Here is a 25246-nt window from a genome sequence, read left to right as displayed (position 1 = left end):
GTTCATTGCATCTAGGTCCAATTCAGCATTTAGGTACGGTAATATGATTTCCGATGGGTCCATCAACCGGTAGGTCAAGCCGAGGACTTCAATTGCAATTTTAATTGGCCCATTCAAGTTTTTGACTCAAAATTTAACATTTTTAATAGTTGGCAACAATGCATTAAATAAAAAATAAATCCGGTACTATTTTGGAAAAAGAAATGTAACTCATTTGGACCAATGGTTTGATAGATATTGGAGCTTTTAGTTGTTTCATTAAAAAAAACTCATTTTCAAGAAAATATGAAGAATTTTTTTAGTGAACCATAAATGTATCTAGCATTGACCTAGGAAAATCTGAGCTCATTTGGGCTAGAGGTTTGGTAGATATTTTCAATTTTAGTTAGATCGTTCAATAAGGTGAGATGTTCCACCCTGCTCTAAGAAGTATGACTATGATTGTGATTTGCCAATACCGAAATGGGTAGTGTACTGCTTGCTCCCCTTCTTCATACTAATCGGAGAAAATTTCAGCTCAATTTCGCAAAGGTCTAGGAGATATTAACATATTTAGTTGGTGGTTGATGTGGCCCGTTTTGTTTGCCACGTGTGCACTTACATGCGGGACCCACCCCATCAAAAATCACAACAACATACCTAAACACTGGATTAGACGATCAATGCTACACTCACGGACCTTTACTGGATTATTACGGGGTGGATTTGAGGTGGGATACTGTGATTGGATTAAGGAGGGAGGGCTGGCACCACCCAGCTGAAAATCGAGGGGGGCGGGTTTAATGAGGAGGAAGGAGCCCGTAATATCCCTGTAAATTGCATCCATCAAGCAACTGCTGCAACTCTTTGGCAATGCGACCGGTTTACACACAAACTTTGAGAAGAATTCTTTCACACCCATCTGCTCTGAGGGCTTGAATTTGTCGTTGATTATGGGTACCTCAATGGGTGCCTGTAAAAAGTTCCCTTGCAAGTACCTAGGAATGCCACTTTCTGACTCCAGACTAAAGATGGTTGATTATGAGAAATATATAGACAAGATACTGGCCAAAGTTCGTTGTTGGAAGCTTGGACTCATGGGCCTGGACGGGCGGCTTATGCTTGTCAAGCAGGTCCTGTCTGCAATGCTGGTTTTCCAGATTATTGCCCTGGCACAACCGATTTGGTTACATAAATTTGTTGACAAAATCAGAAGGGGCTTTCTTTGGGAGTGCAAGGAGGTTGTTGTTGGGGGCAAATGCTTGGTGAGCTGAAAGCTTGTGTGTTGGCTGAAGATGTATTGGGGACTTGGGATCTCCAACCTGCAAGCTCAAGGCATGGCACTCCGCCTTCGCTGGCTTTGGCAATTTTGGAACGAGTCGGACAAGCCATGGGCATGCCTACCTATGACAGTGGACAAGAAACTTAACGACCTCTTCAATGCATCCGTCAAATTTGTTCTCGGGAATGGGGAAAGGATTAAGTCCTGGTATGAGCCTTGGCTGAATGGGATATCTTTTAGTTGTGCAGCGCTAGACCTATTTGCTTGCTGCACTCGCAAAAACCTCATGGTGTCCCAAGCCTTACAAGATGGCCATTGGATCAGACACATGCGTCGCCCTCTTACACCAGCAGCTATTATCCAATTCACAAAGCTCTAGGAGGCGGTTGTTGATGTGCATTTGCTGCTGGGAACTCCGGACTCAGTGATCTGGAGATGGACGCCGAACGACGCCTACTCTTGGGCCACTGCATATGCCATGCAGTTCGAGGGGTGTACTCGCCTCACCGGTCAGCGATACATATGGGCGGCTGATGCTCCACTAAAATGCAGAATTTTTGCTTGGCTTGCGATCTTAGGCAAATGTCTTACGTCAGATAACCTGCAGAAAAGCGGATGGACACACGACCCAATTTGATGTCTCTGTCGGCGGCAGACGAGTGTGATGATCACCTCCTGGCACGCTGCTCCTACACCCAAGCTCTATGGACTCTGATGCTCAACCGCTGCAACCTCCCCACCACTCTTGCTCCGACGGCGGCGACCACCAGCCTTGCTGACTGCTGGGAGTCCAACGTGGTGTACGCTAACCTGACCAACTGAAAGGGCTGGGGCGGTCAGGCAGTGGCAATCTGGTGGTTCATGTGGTGCGAGAGGGACGCCCGAATTTTCCAAAGCAAGGCATCCACCGTCAGCGGGGTCTTCAACTCCATGATTGATGAATTTATGATATGGAACCAGGCTGGGCGTCATAGGATTAAGCTGTTTTTGGACAGACCTCGAGAGCCGGACTGAATTATGTGCTGATGTATGTTGCCGGGTTGCCTGTTGTTGGCATAGTTGATGTATAGCAGCCTGCTCCGGCCACAATACCTGTAACACCTTTCCTCTTATAATTGAAAAAGAAAAGCTACTCCGACAGCGTGTCAAAAAAAAGAGAAGAGTTTTGCGTTATATGGAAACAAACGAGTAACGTGAGAGAGGAGGTGACAGGGGTGCCGGAGCCGGGAGGGCGAACGAAAAAATGGTTTGACGAAACATAAGGTTTGTCGGATGAAGAACGATGTAATAGGGAAAACAGAACCTTGTGTTTCTTTTAGGTAATAGAGATAGTGATAGAGAAAATGGTGTTTCTTCATATCTCATCCTGATTTCACCTTAAGGCGGAGGGATATGGGTGTGCGGGATAAATGCATTCACGATCTTTCTGTAGATAGAGGAGGCAATTAATGTTGGAGAAAGGCAGTTAATGGCGTATCCAGACATAATCTCTGGATGGTCATCTTCATACTGAAGCGTATACGCTACGACAAGTAGCAACATTTAAGTAGCCAGCCAGCCAGCCAGCGCCAGAACCCCATCTTGTGCTAGAGAACAAAACAGCTTTCAGCCGTTGGATAATTGACTGGAAATAGCACGGGAAAGCAGCATGAAGCTGGCCGGGCACGGTCTCCTCCTGGTCCTCCTGGTACTGCTGCAGGGTGGCGTGGCGCAGTCAAGGGAGTGGTACGTCGGCGACCAGAAGGGCTGGACCTTCGGTGTGGAGGGCTGGCCTAACTCGCCTACCTTCAAGCCCTTCAGGGAAGGCGACGTGCTGGGTACGCCCTTCGACTCGTATAGTTTCTGTTGGTCCAGATGTTTTTCACTCTGTCTGTACATACATAATGTTGGGGATAAACTATTGGTGTCACCCGCCCAGGAGGGGCCGGGTTATGTTGAGACGATCATCGTATGAAGCCCAGAATCAAGCTTGAAGATGGCGGTTCAGTAGTGGGCTTAAGGCCCAGAGGCGGCTTAAGGCCCGTAGTGATAAACCGCTGTTAAGGCGTGACTTGTAGTGTGAGGCAAGAATAGTTAAGAGTCCGAGCCGGACGCTGTTTATAAGCCGGCCGGGACTCTGAGAGCCGCTGGGCGTTAACCTCTCTATATAAAGGGACGACCCGGCGGCGGTTCAGGACAAGTAACATCAGATCGATAGCCAAGCATAGCGGCAAAGCTCCCTGGTCATCAAAACCCTAAGTAATTCCACCTCAACTGGAGTAGGCTTTTACCTTCACCGTAAGGGGCCGAACCAGTATAATCCTTGTGTCCTTTGTCCCGTTTAACCCCTTTAAGCTTCCTAGTTGCGATGGCTCCACGACTAAGTCCTTGCACGAGGACATCTGCCGTGACAATTCCACGACAGTTGGCGCCCACCGTGGGGCCAGCGCACGGTGGATTTGAGTTCTTGAAGGGCAGCTTCGAAGGGCTCAAGGGATACGCTGTGGGTCGGATGACCAAGAGTCGTCACGGCAAGCTCTACATCGACGATGCAGGCTGGGGCCCCGACGCCGGCTCAATCGAGTACTGGTACCGGGTCCCCTTCGGCGGAATCCACGTTTTCGTTGGCAAGATTGGCGAGCCAAGTCCTGAGCCGGACATCTGCACCGACCTCGTCGAGACGGCTCAACGTGCGAGACCCGCCCGGACTCTGCCTGCCTTGAAGCGTGCTTTCGTGGGATGCGTCCATGGAGGACTCTCTGAAGGATCTGGATCTGGCGAAGAGACGGCCACCCGCTCTGACGGCGAGTCGTCCACAGGTGAGACCAACTCGTTATATCAACTTCAAGATGGCAGGCTCAGGGGTTGTTCCGATGGCGACAGTATTCCGGACCCCTTTGAGCCGCCGAGCCGGGTTGGAATCTTCATGGCGGGCACACAACCTGTTCAAAACCCCGCCGCTGGGGCAGGAGGCCCTGTGCCCTCGCCGGCTCAGGTGCTAATGAATCTCACAGATAAGATGACGGCCCTGTTAACCGCCACGGTCGTCCCGGCGGATCAAGCTCAACATGATGCAGAAGTGGCACAACTAAAATTGGACATAGCGCAGGCCAAGGAAGACCTAGCAGCGGAAGGAGTTAGGATGGCTGCAGAGCGGGCGGCTCTGGACGCCCAGACTCAGTTTATTCAGGCGCAGTCTTTCCGGCTCACGATGGATTAGAACGCATCCAATGAGGTCATGAGAAGGAGGTATCAGAAGGCCCAATCTCGGCTCCCTCCGGTTTATGATCCTCGCAACCTCTTCAACACACCCGGTGCAGGGCCTAGTAACCCGCCAGAGATAAATCAGATCACGGCACCCGGGGCGGGAACGCTGGTTCAGCCACCAGTAATGGGACCTCCCCGTGTGAATACTACACCGCCTCCATATGTGCCAACACCACCGGGTCATTATTCTAACCCGTTGGAAAACATGATCGCTGCAGCAGCGCGACTGGCGGCTCTTCCGGTTGAGGGTGACTCCCCAACGGCGGTCGAAACCCGCAGGGTCAGAGAACTTCTTCAGACGGCTTTGGCGCAGCAGAAGGCATATTCATATAGCCGGGACAGGATTCATTCAACCCCTCGACAGGCAATTCGTCAAAACCGGAGTCCGAGTGATAGCAGACACATGGCGTCGGCGGCTGGCTCAAGCAACGTCCGGCGCCATGACTTTCCTGGGGGGTATGGCCCGGCGCATAATGGAGCCTTTAATGTGGTAGATCAAGACAGAGCGCGTCAGGAAGCTGAGCAGGCGGCTCAGATGACGGCTCACCAGCCTTTTTCGGTTTACCCGACGGCTTCTATTGAGGCAGCCATGGCTACAAGAGCCGGAGGTGTCCCTTGCCTGGTGCCGGCTCTTCGTAACGAACGTCTGCCCAAAGATTTCAAAGGACCTAGGAAGGTACCTAATTACACGGCTGATTTACAGCCCGGAGCATGGATTGAGAGCTACGAGATGGCTATGGAGTTGCTGGAGGTCAGCGAAGCAGCAATGGCCAAATACTTTACTATGATGTTGGATGGGACTGCCCGCACTTGGTTGAAGGGACTGCCGCCCAATTCCATCGGGTCATGGGCAGAGCTAAAAGCCCGTTTCATCCAAAACTTCAAAGATACATGTAGGCAATCTATGTCAATTGTGGATTTGACTAACTGCAAACAGCAAGAAGGCGAGTCTACAACCCATTGGGTACGCCGGGTCAAAGAGATAATACATTCGTCTGATAAGATGGATGCCGGCTCCGCGGTCTTGATGTTGGAGCAAAATTGTCGTTTTGCGCCCCTGAAGATGAAGCTTGGGCGGCTCAAGCGCGATTGCAACGATATGGGTACGCTGATGGCGGCTCTGGTCAAGTACGCCGACTCTGATAGTACCAAGGATCCCGCGTCTGATGAGGAAAAGACAGGGAAGGGAAAGAAGAATGGCAACGGCAAGGGCCCTCAGCATAACCCGGCGAGCCAGGGAGGTAATAAACGTAAAGCTGATGGTGGTATGGAGTTTGTGGCTAATACAAACACACCAGGTAACGGTAATCGACGTAAGGGGAGACCACCTCCCCGGTCCGGCGGGTCAGGCCCGACGCTTGAGCAATTGTTGAATGAGCCTTGTCCAAGGCATGGCTCTAGAGAAAAGCCGACCACTCACCTATGGAAAGACTGTGCGATCATGAAAGCTTTCAAAAATTCCAACACTTTCAATGGCAACAACGGGCAGGGCGGCGGCGGTTTTCATGGCCCGGGCGGCGGTTCAAGCTCCAATTTTCAGAATTTTCAAGGTAATCAAGGGGGGTTCAACCAGCAATCTGGTCAGGGTAATCAGCAGCAGCAGCAGGGGGGATATCAGACCAATCCAAAGCAGCTCAACAGTGGACAGTATCATGTGTTTACTACCAGTTTGTGCAAGCGAGACCAGAAGCTTCATAAAAGGGTTGTGAACGCTGTTGAGCCGGCGGTTCCACGTTACTTGCGATGGTCTGAGCAACCTATTGTATGGAGTAGGGAGGATCACCCTCCCCGGGTTGATAATCCGGGTCACCTGGCTTTGGTGGTGGCTCCTCAGGTTGGTGGATATAAATTCACTAAGGTGCTCATGGACGGGGGCAGCAGCATCAACATCCTCTATTATGAGACCTTCCGTCGTATGGGATTAACCGATAAAAACCTCAGCCAGTCCAAGACTGTTTTCCACGGCGTGGTGCCTGGTAAGTCGGCGTATCCAGTTGGTAAGATCGAGCTGGAAGTAGCCTTTGGAGATGAGTACAACTCCAGGGCAGAAAAACTGACTTTTGAGGTGGTCAAGATCAGAAGCCCGTACCATGCTCTATTCGGGCGGCCGGCTTACACCAAGTTCATGGCACGGCCGTGTTATGTATATTTGCAGCTCAAGATGCCAGGTCACAACGGGACCATTATGGTTCATGGCAGCCGAAGAGTAGCTTTGGAGTGCGAGGAAGGTGACGCTGCTTACGCTGAATCTGTTTGTGCAACAGAGGAGTTGAAGTTTTATAAGGATAATGTTGACCCGGCCGATATGACGTCTCTGAAAAAGCCAACCACGGAGCATGAGCCGGTAATGAAATTTAAGTCGGCCGATGAGACTAAGCTTGTTGACTTTGTTCCAGGTGACTCATCTAAGCAGTTCAGCATCAGCGCCAATCTGGATCCTAAATAGAAAGGCGCGCTCATCGAGTTCATCCGTGAGAACCGGGACATCTTTGCATGGAAACCTTCTGACATGCCGGGTGTACCGAGAGAACTTGCTGAGCACACTCTTAATATTGATCCGAAATTTAAGCCGGTCAGGCAATTCCTCCGGCGGTTTAATGAGGAGAGGTGGAAGGCCATTGGTGAGGAAGTATCTCGGCTCTTGGCGGCCGGGTTCATTGTGGAAGTCTTTCATCGAGAATGGTTAGCTAACCCGGTGCTCGTACTCAAGAAGAACGGCACCTGGCGTATGTGTGTGGATTATATGGATTTAAACAAGGCTTATCCGGCTGATCCTTTTGCTCTCCCTCGTATTGATCAAATTATTGATGCTACGGCGGGTTGTGAGCGTTTGAGTTTTTTGGATGCGTACTCTGGTTACCATCAGATCAAAATGGCTGTTAAGGACCAAGAGAAGACAACGTTCATTACTCCTTTTGGAGCCTTCTGTTATGTGTCTATGCCTTTTGGGCTCAAGAGTGCACAGGCGACTTACTAGCGTTGCATGCAGAATTGTCTTCATAATCAGATCGGGCGCAACGTTCATGCCTATGTGGATGATATTGTGGTCAAATCCAGAGAGAAGGAGACCTTGATAGATGATCTGAGAGAGACCTTTGATAATCTCCGGGTCTACAAGATGATGCTTAACCCGGCCAAGTGTGTTTTTGGTGTTCCTGCTGGCAAGCTCTTGGGTTTTCTGGTTTCTCGCAGAGGCATTAAAGCTAACCCGGAGAAGATCAAGGCGATCACCTCTCTGGCTAAGCCGGCGTGCATAAATGACGTCCAGCGTCTGGCGGGTCGCATCGCTGCTTTGAGTCGATTTATAAGCCGTTTGGGCGAAAAGGCCATACCACTGTATCAGATGATGAAGAAAACATATGACTTTGTCTGGAGTGATGCTGCTAATGCTGCTTTTGAGGATTTGAAAAGACAGTTAGCTGAGCCGGCAGTCCTTGCTGCTCCTGTCGATAAGGAGCCTTTATTGTTGTATGTAGCCGCTAACACACGAGCCGTCAGTGTGGCTGTTGTGGTGGAGCGCAAGGAGGCGGGTAAAGAACATCCGGTTCAGCGGCCGGTTTACTACGTCAGCGAAGTACTCATTGAGTCCAAGCAACTGTATCCACATTGGCAGAAGCTTGTTTATGGGGTGTTCATGGCAAGCCGGAAGCTTAAGCATTATTTCCAGGGCCACCCCATCATTGTGGTTAGTTCTGCTCCTCTAGGGGATATCATCCAAAACAGAGAAGCCACCGGAAGAGTTGCTAAGTGGGCCATTGAACTTGGGTCTCATGATTTAAAGTATGTGCCACGCACTGCTATCAAATCTCAAGCATTGGTAGACTTCATCAACGACTAGACAAAACTGCAGATGCCTGAGGAGAGACCAGATAACACATACTGGACCATTCATTTCGACGGGTCCAGGCAGCTGGAGGTCTCGGGGGCTGGAGTCATTTTAGCTTCCCCTCGAGGTGACAAATTTCGTTATGTGCTACGGTTGATGTTTCCCTATACTAACAATGCAGCTGAGTATGAGGCCTTGCTCCATGGTCTTCGGATGGCTAAGGAGATGAGCTTAAGCCGGGTGAGATGCTTTGGCGACTCAGATTTGGTGGCTCAACAGGGTTATCAAGTGGAGCACATTGACCACAGAAAGAACGAGGCGGCTGATGCCTTAAGTCGGCTGGGCTCTCAACGTAAGCCGGTGCCGCCTAATACTTTCTTGGATATTCTGCATAACCCTTCTGTCAAGTTGCCTACAGAGGAAGACTTGGCTGTTTCTGACCCAGAAGCACAGTTGGTGGCGGCTCTTCACGTTATCCCAGATTGGACAGTGCCATACTTGGCTTACATGACCCGGGGAGAATTGCCCGAGGATGAAACTTTGGCCAGACAGATAACCCGGCGGTCTAAGTCAATGATAATTATCAATGGCGAGCTGCATCATCGCAGTGTTACTGGGGTTTTTCAGTGTTGTGTTTCCCCCGAGGAGGGTCAAGAAATTTTACGAGAGGTTCACGAGGGGGATTGCGGCCATCATGCCGGCTCAAAATCCCTTGTGGCGAAAGCTTTTCGTCATGGTTTTTATTGGCTGACAGCTCACGCTGACGCAGAGGACTTAGTCAGTAAATGTGACAGTTGTCAGAAGTTCTCAAGACGTGCTCACATGCCGGCTCAAGAGTTGAGGATGATTCCAATCACTTGGCCGTTTGCAGTCTGGGGGCTTGATATGGTTGGGCCTTTCAAAAGGTCCAAGGATAAGAAGACCCACCTCTTGGTGGCGGTGGACAAGTTCACAAAGTGGGTTGAGGCAGAGCCAGTTAGTAAGTGTGATGCAGCCACGGCGGTTCAGTTCATGAAGAAGGTGATATTTCGCTTTGGTTTTCCACACAGCATTATAACTGACAATGGTACCAAGCTGTCTAAAGGCGCCATGGAGGAATTTTGTCAACAAGAGCATATACGGCTTGATGTTTCATCAGTAGCTCACCCCCAATCCAATGGTCAAGCTGAGAGAGCCAATCAGGAAATCTTGAAAGGCATCAAGCCCCGGCTTTTGGTCCCTTTGCAACGGACGCCGGGTTGTTGGATGGAGGAGTTACCCTCTGTGTTATGGAGCATCAATACTACTCCTAACAGGTCTACGGGTTACACGCCTTTCTTCATGGTTTACGAAGCCGAGGCGGTTCTCCCTAGCGACATCCGTCATGACTCGCCTCGAGTGGCGGCTTATATCGAGGCGGACAATGAACAAGCACGTCAAGATGCTCTTGACTTGTTGGACGAGCAACGTGACGTAGCAGCAGCACGCTCGGCGATTTACCAACAAGACCCGCGCCGCTATCACAGCCGCCGGGTTAAGTCCAGGACCTTTCAGGAGGGTGACTTGGTGCTCCGGCTCATCCAGGATCAAACAGATGCACACAAGCTATCCCCGCCTTGGAAAGGACCCTTTGTGGTCAGCAAGAACTTGCATAACGGGTCATACTACCTCATCGATGTTCGAGAGCACAGAGATTCACGTAAGTCGGAGGAGGAGACCCGTCGGCCGTGGAATATTGCTCATCTTCGGCCTTATTACACTTGAGCCACCGGTTCTCATAATGTACATATTTCTATAGTCATGTATATATTATGATAAGTAATAAAGCAGGACCTCTGTCCTTTTTCCCCTCCAAAGGTAAATGTGTCATTGTTATTTTCATTGTAGTATCACATGGTCACTTGGAGGCTGATCCGGCTTATGATCGTATTCGAATCTAGCCGTTAAAAATATGATCACTTGGGGGCTTCCTGTTGAAACATAGGTCGTATTCGAACCAAAAAGAACATAGCCGTCGGTACCCTCTTGATCGGCACACTGCCGAGCTCACTGGGGAGTTTCTTGATCATATTTGAATCATGGCTTAACCCCCTTTGGGAACCGACGTGGATCGTATTCGAATCAGCGTCGTTAAACAACTCTCAGGGTCATTTGGGGGCTTCCTGTTCAAACATAGGTCGTATTCGAACCAAAGAGAACATAGCTGTCGGTACCCTCTTGATCGGCAACGCCAAAGCCACTGGAGGCTATATGATCGTATTCGAATCTTAGCTTAACCCCTTTGGGACGGTTCTCTGGTCGTATTCGAATCAGAAGCCTCCACATTTTTTGAAATCTCTTTGTTGCAAACAAGTTCTTTTGATCATATCAAAAGTGTTCAAGGGTGGTTTTTATTGCACCGGCTTAACCTTGATCAACTCTGGTTCACCAGCACATATAATGCTTATCATGTGCAATCAACGTTATTGATCAACTCATTATTTGGGTTACATAAACCGGAAGTGTACTTGAAGGATTACAGGTATGCTGTTATAGTTGTCTCAAGGATATAATGGAGAACCGGTTTGTTATGATTCCGGGTTATATGTAAAGTGTATGACTCTCCATGCGGTAAGCCGCCAAGGGACTTGTGATTTGTTTTTCTATGCAGGACAATTAAAGACAGCTCTTTAAACATAAGGAAAATAGAGGATCAGGCGTAACCCGGAAGAATATAAAAGGGTAGCTTAAACAATGTTGAGCGCTACACACGTGCGCGATGGCACGACAAAATTAAGTGTTTGTCCTACTCTATTACATGACTCCCCGAGTCCAAAAGGTGAGGCATCGTCTTTTAAGATATACCCATGAGCCGCCTGAGAGATCAAGGGCGTTGTTGGCCTGAGGTTTCCGGGTCATCCCTCTCCGCTCCTCCGGCTGTTTCCATGACCTGGAAGGTTGATGATTTCCAGTCAATGCCACTCAAGGCTTCAAATTGAGCCTCATCATCAATTAACCCGGCCGGGTCAACTTCAGGGGCGAAGGTATGCTTACGAGTTGGAGGAATCAGGCTGACTGCCTCATAGCGTGGTGTTGGGATTCTCTGATTCTCCGCATCATAGCCCGGTTGATATTTGGTAAGATCTGTGTCATTGCCAGTCAAAGTGGCCACAGGGCGTACGCTCTTCACACAGGCGGCGAAGTCCTTCTGGTCAAAGGGGGTGCCGTCTTCCTTCAAGCTGGGATACCCAAGGGCGATGTCGGCCGGGTCTAGCTCCGGTAGAAACGCCTTGGCCCGGCTCAGAGCGGCTATGGCTCCGGCTCTTGCAGAAGCCCGTCTCAACTCTTGGAAGCGTTGAGGAAGTACGGCAAGCCGCCTGAGTACATCCGCCAGGTGAGTGGGAACTTCATTTGACAGAGCCACAACGGCTAAGGCACGTTGTGACCCGGTGTAAAGTTGCTCTACCAAGGTATAAACCGCCTTCAATTTTGTCAGCACGTTTTGATTAAGATTGGAGCTCCTGGGGCCTGCATTGCACAATTGAGATGCTCCTTGGAAAAGATGTAAACTAGTTAAACACTTATAGAGTAACTTACCAAAAATTGCGGAGACCATCTGAGAAACATGGCGTTTTAAGCCGGATAGCTCGGCGGCTATTTCAGCAAGGGTGGCCTCCGCTTGTTCGGCCCGGCTGAGCAAAGCCGTCTTTTCATCCGCCCAGGCTTTTCTCTCTGCTTCAAATTTCTTCTTCAGTGAGCAGATACACTGAATTCAAACTTGGAGTTAGCCCTTTGGGTTTAATTTTCTTGAGTCTTCAGGCGGTTCTTTAAATCAGAGATCTTCGATTCAAATTGCTTGACGGCGGCCTGTATAAGTTCCGGGTCACACTTAGAGTGATTATAATGCAACATTAAGTCCCAAGCACTTTGCAGGCAAAGACACTTGGCACTTGGGGGCTAATGTATGCTAAAGAGCTCTATTTACCGTGGCGGTTCATGCAAATAAGTCCCAAGCACTCTGCAAGCAAAGGTACTTGGCACTTGGGGGCTAATGCATATTGTTGTTCAACTACTTGATTAAAAACAAGGTAAGGACCGGTTCAGATATGCTGATTAAACCGGACCTTGAGTGCTACCAGGTAAGCCGGTTTTCTTGCAGTGATTACTAAGCTGGTATTATGTCTACAACATATTTTATCATAAGTAATAGACTTGGGGGCTGGCATGGTAAGTATAACTATGGAGTAAGAAAGAGAGTTATACCTCAGATTTTTGCTGTATTTGTTTCACCATGTCAATTTCCAGATCCCGGCTGTTGTGCACTTGATTCACATAGCCAGAGACAATATCTTCAATGCTCAGATGAGCATAATCAGTGATGTCCAGCCTGGCCCGGCAGCGCTCCAGAAGTTCTTCCTTGGCAGAGCACTTGGCCAGCACGGTAGGTCGTCCCGGTTCGACAAACTCAGTCCGGGTGATCACAACGTCCGGGTCATCTGGATGAGCCGGGCTGGGGATCTCCGGGTTTTCAGAACCCTCCATAGCTTGTTCAACAGTTGGAGCAGTGGTGGTATCAGGAGATGGTACAGCCGGCGGCTCATTAGCAGAGGCGTCAGGAGCAGCCGTTCTGAGTTTCGGCTCAGAAAGGACCGGTTCTTCGGCCGGCTTATTTTTCTTCGCCCTCTTGCTGGGCTTCACTTGTACACTGCAAGCCAAAGGGTTAGTGCAAAAACATGGTTAAGATAAGCACAAAATCAACTGATCATCATTACCCGGGAGCAGTTTTGAAAGCCGGCAAGCTGGACTGCATTGAGTCGCCGGAGGAAGGCGAAGTTCCCTGGTAGTTGGAGTCAGAAGAATTGAGTGGTTGACGAGTGACGCTCGCCAAAGGATACAAAGAATATAAGTCAGAGATAACCTCAGTCCGGCGCTTCCTTGATGCTTCGGGTAAGCCGGAGGAGAGGTCTGCATCTTTGTTGGTCCGGGTCTGCCTCCGACTTTCGTGAATCTGTCGCTTCAAAAGAAATTGAGGATCTTGATAAGCTAAAGGATGTAAAAATCTTACTTTCCGGGTTACTCTTCGGACTTTCTGTCTCGGCAAAGGCTCGGAGTCGGAGGAAATTATAGTTACCTCTTCAATCACCGGGTTACTTGCTCCGGTATCCTCCTGCTGATAATCAGTGTCAATAAGATGGTTAAAAAAGGAGCCTAAAGAGTCAAGAGCTACCTCTGACTCGGAGGTGTCATCCAGATGAAACATATCCGAGGTGCTAGGCTTGCTTCCCTTCTTACGGGGAGCGGCTTTCCTGGCGGCCTTCTTAACTTTTCTGGCTTTCTTGGCAGCTTCGTGGTCATACTTGACCTTCCAGAATTTGTCATTAGCCTGTAAAATACAACAAAGGTTAGTGAATTAAGACAAAATCGTTAAAATGGGAGGTGAAGTATTCAGATCAATGGTTTACCGCTGGAGCCGGGTTAGCCTTGCAGAAAGGGCTTAAGCCCACTCTCCCGCAATCTGCCAGACTCTCGTTCAGAAGAGACTTGGTTGTATCATCAATGACGTCTTCAGGTAAGTCATCTGGACTGTGCCGAAGAGGATCATCCTTCTGGCCCGTGTAATCACACATCAAGCCGGGGCGGCGGCTCAAAGGAATCACCCGCCAGGCAATCCAGACCCGGACCAGATCAATGCCATTTAGGCCGTTCCCTAGAAGAGCTTTGATTTTGTTGATGGTGGGAGTAAGTGGTTGACGTTCAGCTTGAGATAATTTGTCTGGAAAGGGGTGATTTGACTCCAGACGCAGGGCGCGAAAGCCGGGCAGAGGGTTCTCATCAGCCGAAGAAGTGTCTTGGCAATAGAACCATGTCTAGTTCCAATATTTCGGGTGGCTTGGCGGTTCAGCATAAGGGAAGAGACAATCTCTCCGTTGTTGGACTGAGATTCCACCGAGCTCCAAGCTGGGCCCGTTGGCACATTCGTTCTGGCGGTTCAAATAAAATAACTCTCTAAAGAGTAGCAAGCTGGGTTCTTCTCCAAGGTACACCTCACAGAACACTTGGAAATTGCAGATATTTGACACGGAATTGGGTCCGATGTCTTGAGGTCGCAGGTCAAAAAAGTGCAGGACGTCTCTGAATTTTTTTGAGCCGGGTGGAGCAAAGCCCCGGTTCATGTGATCGGTAAAGATGACAACTTCCCCGTCCTTGGGTTGAGGTTTCTCTTCGGATGGGTCAGGAGCACGATAAGACATGATCTCTTTCCTTGGCAGATAACCCGTCTTTACAAAATCAGCTAAGATGCTGTCGGTGACGTTGGATCTAACCCAGTTGCATGTGATGGGTGCTTTGGGAGCCTTAGGTGGCATTGTGAAAGATGGAAGCCTATGACAAAATAAAATTTCCGGTTCAAATTTAAGTCGGAGGAAAGTTTCAGTTCAGTATTCAAGATGGCGGCTTATGAAGGGGCCTAATGATATATGGCTAATTGTGTCAGGTTATTTAAGCCGCCGTGGATATCATGAGCAATTAAGTTATTTAACTCTCTTATGAATAATCCGGAAATTTCACAAAGCATGGCCTCTTTTAAGCCGGCGATATGAGCCGCCATGGCTAACAGATGCAGTTTTTGCCTAAATGTTGCACAAACAAGTTTCACAGATTGCAGAGATTATTTTGGATCAAACGATCGTCCAGAAAAGAAAAATTTCTAGACCTAAAAACTGGTACAGAGAAGTTCATGAGCTCTAAATGAGGTCTTTTTGTAAGCAAAAGGGATCTGCTAGCATTGAAAATGGGTGTGAAATGACTACCGCCAAAGTTATGCACTACTCTTGGATCAAAAGAGGCTGTTGTGGAAGAACTGCGAAGGAATCGCGAGGGACCACGAACAACACAGAAGAACTCGCGAACCCTAATGCGGATCTAATATACGGGATGGCGAGGACTTACTGGTGCTGATGAGCAGCGGAGGTGCGCCGCGGTTCTCTGGTCAAAACAGGTTGATGCAGCGGCCTCAGTTGGTGCAGGCGGGATGCGCGGCGGCGGCGGCGGAGCTCGGGCTCTGAAGCGTCGAGAGGAGGAAGACGATGGAAAGGGAAGAATGAGACAGGACCCGGTCGTGCCTATTTATAAGGGACGGCTGATAAGTGGGCGCGAGAAACGAGGAGGCTGAAGACATGATTATCCAGCTGCAGAGACGCCTCGATTTTCGAGATAGTTATTAAGATAAGGATCCGTTGAGATACGTTGGGCAAAACGTGCATTAATAGCGGATGACGTCACGGCGGGTTACCAAGAGTCCAGAAGATGACGTCACGGCGGGTTATAGCCTTTGCGCAAACAGAAGCCAGAATATTTTTCCTTAAGGTATTGAAGATTGACATGAACCGGTTCAAGTCAATCTGGGGCCTAATGTTGGGGATAAACTACTGGTGTCACCCGCCCAGGAGGGGCCGGGTTACGTTGAGATGATCATCGTATGAAGCCCAGAATCAAGCTTGAAGATGGCGGTTCAGTAGTGGGCTTAAGGCCCAGAGGCGGCTTAAGGCCCGTAGTGATAAACCGCTGTTAAGGCGTGACTTGTAGTGTGAGGCAAGAATAGTTAAGAGTCCGAGCCGGACGCTGTTTATAAGCCGGCCGGGACTCTGAGAGCTGCTGGGCGTTAACCTCTCTATATAAAGGGACGACTCGTCGACGGTTCAGGACAAGTAACATCAGATCGATAGCCAGGCATAGCGGCAAAGCTCCCTGGTCATCAAAACCCTAAGTAATTCCACCTCAACTGGAGTAGGCTTTTACCTTCACCGTAAGGGGCCGAACCAGTATAATCCTCGTGTCCTTTGTCCCGTTTAACCCCTCTAAGCTTCCTAGTTGCGATGGCTCCACGACTAAGTCCTTGCACGAGGACATCTGCCGTTACAATTCCACGACATATGGTACAATTGAAAACGTACGCGTGGTTCCTTCGTCCTGGCTGCAGTTTTCAAGTACGACCGTGCGGCGCAGAACGTGATACAGGTGGACGACTTCGGGTTCGGCACCTGCACCAGGCACCCCGCCAACGCCACGGTGTACGACTCCGGCAACGACCGCATCAGGCTCTCTCGCGGCCTGATCAACTTTATCAACGGCGTCTCGGATAACTGCTACAAGGGCGGCGTCAAGATCTCACTCACCGTCAGGCCGTGACGAACTATAAGTCGATCGATTGTGTCGATGTCGTGCATCGATTCATCGTCCTGGACCGCGTACGCTCCATTTTGTCACGTTTCTCCTCGGGAATAAAAGTAATGGAATGATTTATGCGCGTGGTCGCTCATTACTCCATTGATCTTAAGTGTTTTTTTTTCAGAAAAAGATTCACGCATCTATTATAGAAGTTCGTCGAAAGTACTTCCTCCATTTTTATTTACTCTGCATATTAGGTTTGATTGAAGTCGAACTTCGTAAAGTTTGACCAAGTTTATAGAAGAAAAATATAAACACTTATCATAACAAATCTATATGATGTGAAAGTACATTCAATAATGAATATAATGATATTGATTTGTTATTGTATATGTTAATATTTTTGTTTATAAACTTTGTCAAAGTTTACAAAGCTTGACTTTGACCAAAACTAATACGCGGACTAAATAAAAACGGAGGGAGTACAAAACACCTCAAACATAATAAAAATTACATCAAGGTCTCTAGATCACCTGACAACCACTACTACTGTCAGAATGAGTCGCTACCGTCATCACTCTTCTACTAGAGCAGTCTTGATCTTGTCAATGACAGTTAGGAAGTCTTCGTGCACGTGCACAAAGGACAAGTGCCCTGGAGCCGCAGTCGTCGTCGTTGAACCCTCGAGTAGATCAAATCTCGTCGTCGCACACAAGGGGCAAGAAACCCTTATATACCTCGCCGCCCCAAAGAGAGGACAGGAATCTACACCGAAGCTCCATGACTATGTCAAGATAGACGAACTTGAGAAGGGCCAAATCCCGGCCGGAAGACAAACCCAAAGAAGAAAAGTGCCACCATCTGTCAGAGCAATGCACGTGCAAGGACTAAAAAAACTAACCTAAACTACTAGCCGGAGCGAAAGCACCGGGATTCCCCTCCCCGCCACCAGCCGCCGAAGCGACATGCAAAGGGAAGGCAAATCCAATAAATCATATCCTTCTTCTGAATTATTGATTCTTATATACCATTCTAACAATATGTTGTCAACATTCTCTAGCATTGACTACTAGTAGAATTATTATCATCAATTCTGGGCCAAATAAACTAATACTATTATAGTTTCATCAACCATATTTCATGATTATGTATTCTTATGTTTTTTTTACAAAATGGGTAGTATGCAGAATAACAATAAAAATGCATTATTTTAGTCTTCTTAGACAACATTCGAGTATGTGGAAATGATTTTATTGTAAAATGCTACTCCCTCTGATCCATTGAACTAAACCATGACACTTATTTTGGATCGAAGAGAGTACTGTATCGGAGAGGTTTACATGAGATGAACATAATTGCTTCTCATCATTTCTCATTTCTGTGTGTGCTTAAGAAATTCATCTTGGACCCAACAAATCATATTCTTCTTGTGAGTGTCTTGGCACCATTAATCAGGCATTCTCACTCGTCTACCTACCTTTCTAGCAGCTATAGAAATATGCAAGTGCTCCAACAACATCTTTAGTTGATTCAAGTTTTTGGACATAAACTCGAAGTCTGCGCACATAGATGTTGTGCTCAAACAATATTTGAACAAACTAATAAATTGGAAAGAGACAAATGTGGTTTCATTGTTAGTACCATCACTCTAGTATAGTAGTCAAAATCAAACTCTAGGACAATAACCGAAGCCAAAACAAATGTTTGGAATCTCCTTCAAGTTTACGGGGCGCCAACTGTGACTTGCCAAGTTTGTTTCTCTGTCAAGCAGGCCTCACGCGTGGTCTGTGTAATTAGAAAGACAATTCTCTAGTGTGTGTTGGGTTGTCGCCTGTTGCTTACTCCCTTCGTCCATAAATATAAACTGTTCTAACTTTTTTTTGAATCCGATATGTATAGATAAACTTTAGTGTGTTTATTTATTCATTCATCCGTTTATAGTCCATATTGAAATATTCAAAACATCTTGCATTTGTGAACGGAGGAAGTACTATCTTATAGCGATGGTTGATCTGAGGATGGTTCACTGAAATGTTACTACTGCTTCATTGCTTTGTGAACAGTTGTGTTCAATGCAATTTCTTTACGCATGTGGGATCATCTGAATTTTGTTCTTTGAAAGCATTGTGATTTGGCATTTGTGTGGAATCTAGTGGAACATCTTCAGTTGTCTGCACGCGTAGCAGACATAACCATTCTGTGAGCAAGCAATCTCTCTCTCTCCCCCCTCTCTCTTTTGACTTTTTGTTTTAAAAAGGAGGTCATCCCCGGCCTCTGCATCGGAGAGATGCATGCGGCCACTTTATTCTCTTTTGACCTTTTGTTTTTACAAACTCTTCTATGGGCCTATTTCTTTTTTTTAGAAATTTTTTCATTCAAATCATGAATTAGTACAAAGTAGTTGACCCTTACAAGCATACTGAAACGCAAACACAAAGGACCATGAACACCTAGAGTACCCTAAGACAACCATAACACAAGAAGATCTCCGGAGCCCTGTGTCATCATCCCTGAATCTTGAGAGAAGACCCCTGCAGCAGAAGGATCTGCAACCAGTCGCAAACAGGTCATCATCTTCGACCACGGTACAATTGCCGCCACGCTGCTTCCTCCTTTCTTGACACCAGCGCCGAGAGGGCATGGACATCAATCCAACACACCTACAACAGCTGTCGCCATCTTTGGCTTTGAGTACCGCGAAAAGTGTCCCTTCCGGAAGAAAGAGAACTCGAGTCATCCCGGTCTAGCACCGCGGCCGGGCCATCCGCCCGGACAAAGCAGGATCTCCCACCAGCATCAGCGTAGAGGAAGGAGAAGAACAGCAGCAGCAAATCATACCAACAAGGAAGAAGAAAGGTCTTCGTCTCCATGCCTTCATCGCCCATCTGAGGATCCAACCCGCCAGTGCCGATGGACCTCCAACCACCATAGCCCGCGACCTCGATGAGATCCGGGGATCCCCAACATCGCTGGCTCCTAGACGAAGGCAAAAGCCTCGCCTGACCGCGAACGGAGCCCGGAGAAACTTATTCCAACGCGACACCACCGCAACGGCCTCGGCAGCGTCTCCCTCAACCCTAACCCTACCACACACCCACCTAGCGAACAGAACCGAGGTCCCCCCTCCCTCCCGCCGCCGGAGCGGCTGACGGAGAGAGAGGGAACCGGCGGCGTCATCGGCGGCGCGCAAGGAATCCCTCGTCGCCTCCTTGATCGCCTAGATCCTACTTTTCCGGGCACGAGGCGTGGACTGGCAAGTGGATGTGTCTATGGGCCTATTTCTGTAGGGTTAGTTCTCACTGTTGGGCCTTTTCCGTGACAACCGAACAACAAGGCAGGCCTAGGCCCCTTGCTCATCCCCCATCAGCAAACGGTGAGCATTTCGGGGATGGCTCCGTTCTTCCAGTGCCCCACACGGCGGCGAGTCGGCGGGAGCCTCGATGGATCGAGCTCGTTCCCCGCAGCGCAGGCCGCAGCCTATCCGTCGGTAAAGGAAATCGTTATTCAGATTATCCTTACTAGTCTCTAGTTATTTGAGCCTAAATTTCTGGTAGATACAGTCCCAAGCCTCAAGAAGGTTCTTGTTCAAGAAATTTTGGTAGGGCCGTTCTAAAGTGTCTTCTCTGAAGATTCGGGCAGATTTGTTTACTTCTACTTCTCTGAATATTGAATGCGACGCTTTGAATCACTGAGCTGAGTACCAGGACTCGGAGGCCTGGACCTCGAGTTTGTGTAATATAGATGACAGACCCATTCTAGTTGTTTGAATTGTTCTGCTAAGATGGGTTGAAATTTCAAAGGATGTCAGGAGTTATGCCCTTCTATGAATATAGTTTAATAAACTGACGAAAGTGCATGCTGCTAGCCTGGAGAGGGCAATGTATTCTGGTGTCAAGATAGTTGGCATCGCGAAATTTGAAGCTCCACCAATGATGTAATTCCCTGATTATGATCTTTGCTAGTTACCACTAGCAAAGGTTGAAGGTAATTTGATGTGACCGAGAAATCGTAGTACTTGTTGCAGAGCTCCGAGGGTTCCAAAGACTGGTGGCAGGGGATCACTGAAGGTCATATGTTGCTGTACAAAAAAAAGGTCTTATGTTTGTTAGCTGTTGTACAGGTTTCTCCGTTTCCTTGATGCTGATAGAACCTGACCACTTTATGGTTGTTTGCTGGCAGGGGCCAAGGTCTTATGGTCATTGTCAGTCAGGATGTTTCACTCAAAAAAATTGTGGTTACCATTTCAGTTGTTCCCCAACGGCAAGGGTACCTGTCGCGTTCTCCATTCTCCACCATGTCTAATCTTGTCCTGTGTTGTACTATGTTTTCCTTGTTTCCTACTATATTTAAGCAGCACTCATGACAACTTGTTTCCCCATCTGCTCAACTTCAATATGTTTCTTCACCTCTTACTTCTTGGACTTGTTTTTACCATACACATTCCTCCATCCTCTGCTGCCATTGACTCCATTGCACCTGGCCAAGGACTTGTTTTCAGTGTCGGTGACAAGCTTGTCTCCTTAGATGGCAAGTTTGCGCTTGGCTTATTCCAAACAGACAGTAAGTCTCACAACACCTTGAATTGGTACCTAGGCATTTGGTTTAATAAAGTCCCCAAGATAACTCCAGTGTGGGTCGCAAACTGTGATGATCCAATCACACAGCCTGCTTTAGTTAGGTTCATAATTTCCCAAGATGGCAATCTTGTCATCTTAGATCAAGCCACCAATTCCATAATCTGGTCTAGCAGAGTTAGTATCAGAACCAACAGCACCATTGCCATGCTCATGAACAATGGAAACCTTGTCCTACAAAATGCCTCAAACTCATCCAACATTTTATGGCAGAGTTTTGACCACCCAACAAATACTTTGCTCCCTGGTGCAAAGATCGGCAGAGACAAGGTCACTGGCTTGAGTCGCCGTCTTGTTTCTAACAAGAACTTGATTGACCCAGCTCATGGTCGTTACTGTTATGAATTAGTTCCTAACAAGTTAATCCTTACGCCTTTGAACTCATCCATGGCATACTGGTCTAGCGGGGAATGGAATGGACAGTATTTTAGCTCCATTCCGGAGATGTTAAGCCGCAACTTCATAGACTTCAAGTTTGTCAACAACACAAATGAAGAGTACTTCACATTCACCTTACTGAATGACACAGTGATCATGCATCATCTACTTGATGTTTCTGGTCAAATGAAGACTTTCATATGGGTTGAGGTCTCTCAGGATTGGTTACGTTCCTACTTCAACCCCAATGCTCAGTGTGATGTCTATGCTTTCTGTGGACCATTCACTGTGTGCAATGACAACTCAACTCCATATGTAGCTGTGTGAAGGGCTTCTCCATAAGATCCCCAGAGGATTGGGAGCAAAATGATAGAAGCGGTGGATGCGTGAGAAATACTCCTTTAAATTGTGGCAGTGACAGGAGTACTGCAGGAATGACTGATGAATTCTACTCCTTGTCCAATGTGAAATTGCCTCAGAATGCTGACAACATAGGGGCTGCTACCAGTGCTAGAGAATGTGCAGAAGTTTGCCTGAGAAATTGCTCTTGCACTGCATATTCTTGCACCAACAGTCGATGCTCTATTTGGCATGAGGAACTCAATGTAAAACAACAGCATGCTGACACTACTGACACAAATGATGGTGCAGTTCTTTATCTTCGCCTTGCTGCAAAAGAGATGCAAACTCAGAAACCTGGCAGAAGAGTGACCGCTCGGATTTTGGCAGTTACCATTGTCACTGCCCTGGGGTTACTGGCACTCACATTGCTAGTTCTTATATTGATGATTCGGAGGAACAATAGGAGTTGGTCTGGTGGTACACTGATAAATCTTCAAGACGGTGGTGGAATTATTGCATTTAGATACACTGATTTGCAGAGGGCAACAAGAAATTTCTCGGAGAAGCTAGGTGCCAGCGGCTTTGGTTCTGTGTTCAAGGCATGTCTGAGTGACTCGGTCACAATGGCAGTGAAAAGGCTTGATGGTGCTTGCCAAGGAGAAAAACAATTCAGGGCCGAGGTGACTTCAGTTGGGGTTATACAACATATCAATTTAGTTAGACTGATTGGTTTCTGCTGCGAGGGTGAACGAAGGTTTCTTGCATATGAGTACATGCCAAATCGTTCTCTTGACATCCATCTATTTCAGAACAACAACACAGTTTCAAACTAGGGTACCAGGTTTAAAATAGCTCTAGGAGTTGCTAGGGGGCTGGCTTACCTGCATGAGAGCTGCCAAGACTTGATCATACACTGTGATATCAAGCCACAAAATATACTCCTCGATGCGTCGTTTGTTGCTAAAATTGCTGACTTTGGTATGGCCAAGTTAATAGGGAGGGATTTTAGCCGGGTTCTGACTACAGCAAGAGGAACCGTAGGATACCTTGCACCTGAATGGATAAGCGGGGTTGCTATCACAACAAAAGTCGATGTTTATGGCTATGGGATGGTGCTAATGGAAATCATATCAGGAAGACCGAATTCACTTGAACAATACACTGCAGATGGTGATTGTGATGTTTTCTTCCCTGTGCATGCTGCGCATATGCTTGTTGAGGGAGATGTGGCAAGCTTGGTGGATGACAAACTATTGGGTGATGTGAATATGGAGGAAGCTGAACGGCTATGCAAGGTTGCTTGTTGGTGCATTCAAGATGATGAGTTTGATAGGCCGACAATGGGCGAAGTTGTTCGTACTCTAGAGGGTTTATCTGATCTTGACATGCCTCCTATTCCAAGACTACTTCAGGCCATTACAAGGAGGAGCTTGCACCCGCCATCCACCTACTCCTACCTCTATAATGAATCAGAATAATGAAGATGCAGCATGGCGTACATAAGAAGCATACACATATATGTGAAACATAGTAAGACAGTCTGAGAGGGAACAACAAGAATGATACCCAATAGCTGTGTACTTTAAGCTTTACTCTGTACCAGGTGTGTAAATCATCAGTCTAGTCATTCTAATCTTCCAGGTATGAAATAAAATCCGTCAAAAGTTCAGGGCGACCTCTTGCAGGATTGATTTTGTCAATGCAAAGGAATATTTTTTGTTCTGGTTGCTCTTTTTGCTTTGCTTCGTGGTGACGTTGTTCGCTTCTTCACTAGAACATATGTGTGCATCGTTTCATGATTTGCTGTCTTGCCCTATTTAATCTGACAGTTAGTGGTCACTGGATCTGACCAGTTTTAACGTGCAAAGTGTTGCTAATGATTTGGATGGAACCATACCTTAAATTTAATTTGTGGGCGGTCGTTCCTCAGGATTCGTGTGCTTCATATTCTGATGGTCATTTTGAGTTTAGAACGAGTTGGAATTTTTTGTGTTGTAGACTTTTCTGTTCTGTTCCATGACCATTACCCAACACAGAAAGTACCGAGGCCTAATTTTTAGCATTGTGCTTGCAGCTGAAACATTTTGTAGTAAGAAATCAGTGGCTCAGCTGTGAGAACCTTTCGCTGGCTGGGGCCTGGAAAAAAAACTTTTCCCTCCCCCGCGTCGCCCTTCGTGATGACTCGGGGGTCCAAACCCTAGGGCCGCCAGCCAGCGAAGACCAGCAGGCTCCGGGGACGAGGATTGAGATAAATACACTTGTGGTCACTGAACTTGAGGTCAAAGCACACTACAGTCACTGGACTTTAGAATACGCTCAATACGGTCATTAAATACGAGTGGCGGTGATTATACGGTCACTGGCTCATTGTATAGCATTGTATTTTGTCTGGTTGACCAGTCAAATAGTCTACTTGCCACTTAGGACAGCACTTCCCTCAAAAAAAAAAACCTTGGGACCAGTGGCGAAGCCATGTACAAGCTGGGTAGTCAATTGACTACCCAACTTTTTGATAAAACTAGCATATAGGTGTAGAAATATTGAAACAAATTGTATAAATTCATATATTTGACCACACAGTTTTAAATTGACTACACAAGACAACATTTCTGGCACCGCCACTGCTTGGGACAGCACTGTCAGCGTTGCGTCCCTGCTCTAGGGTCCCACGTGTCAGTGAGTATAAAAGCAAAATGAAGGAAACACTCGAACTTGAGACCTGAGGGTCGTAAACATCGCGCCACTAACCATCTGGGCGTTGCTCGAGTGCCCCGCCAGGCTCGCCACCGCCTGCACGGCCACCTTGCGCGCGTCGGTGGACCATCTGTCGAGCATCCACACCAGGAGCGATAGCGGCCATGCTCGCCAATGAGCCGATTCATGTCCTTGCACCACTTGATGCGCACCAACTGACCATGCTCTGAGCACGTGTGCCAGCCGCAGGAAAACGCCGAGTGACATGAGGCATGAGGGTATCGGGCAAGACAACGCCGACCATGTCTTCCAGCACGCGCACCGTCGACTCCTGCGGCGATGGCGCGTCGAGGTAGAGGAGTAGGCTGCGCACCCTGCCGTTAGATGCGACGGTGCGCAGGAAGCTGTTGCCGCCCCTACGTGAGGTTATGAGGGCAGTCGACGGCGTGCTCGTCGGGAGTAATCGATAAAAAACTACCATATTTCACGTAAGCGTCCCACAGAACTATCATTTTTTGAAAACTGACCAAAAACTCCAGTTTATCGCTGATTTCGTCACAAAAAACTACCACATCGCGTTGATGACCGTTTCAAGCGTTTTAAACGTCTTTCTGACAGATCGGGCCCACCTGTCAGGACGGAGGCCGCGCTAACGGCTAACGGCGCTCGCCTGGCGCCCGTTAGCCGCGCGCGTCGGTCGGCCCGGTCGGACCATGACTAACCTGGCCGACCGGCTGGCTC

At 48.0% G+C, this 25246-nt stretch overlaps 1 protein-coding gene and 1 pseudogene across 1 annotated transcript; both read left to right on the top strand.

The window, feature by feature from the left end:
• The first annotated feature begins 944 nt into the window (after positions 1 to 944).
• LOC123055794 (chemocyanin) lies at positions 945 to 16531 on the top strand. Its single transcript, XM_044479649.1, has 3 exons — positions 945 to 1233; positions 2896 to 3078; positions 16270 to 16531. Exons 1-3 carry the CDS (start codon positions 945 to 947, stop codon positions 16476 to 16478), a joined length of 681 nt encoding a protein of 226 aa, XP_044335584.1. The 3' UTR covers positions 16479 to 16531.
• Positions 16532 to 19786: 3255 nt separating this feature from the next.
• On the top strand, positions 19787 to 23598 carry LOC123053286 (G-type lectin S-receptor-like serine/threonine-protein kinase At2g19130; annotated as a pseudogene).
• The last annotated feature ends 1648 nt before the right edge of the window (positions 23599 to 25246 follow it).

This window comes from Triticum aestivum, chromosome 2D (assembly GCF_018294505.1).
Source record: "Triticum aestivum cultivar Chinese Spring chromosome 2D, IWGSC CS RefSeq v2.1, whole genome shotgun sequence".
NCBI classification, from domain to species: domain Eukaryota; kingdom Viridiplantae; phylum Streptophyta; class Magnoliopsida; order Poales; family Poaceae; genus Triticum; species Triticum aestivum.
The sequence above is the reverse complement of the archived record's forward strand: the minus strand, read 5'-3'. Positions and strand labels throughout refer to the sequence as shown.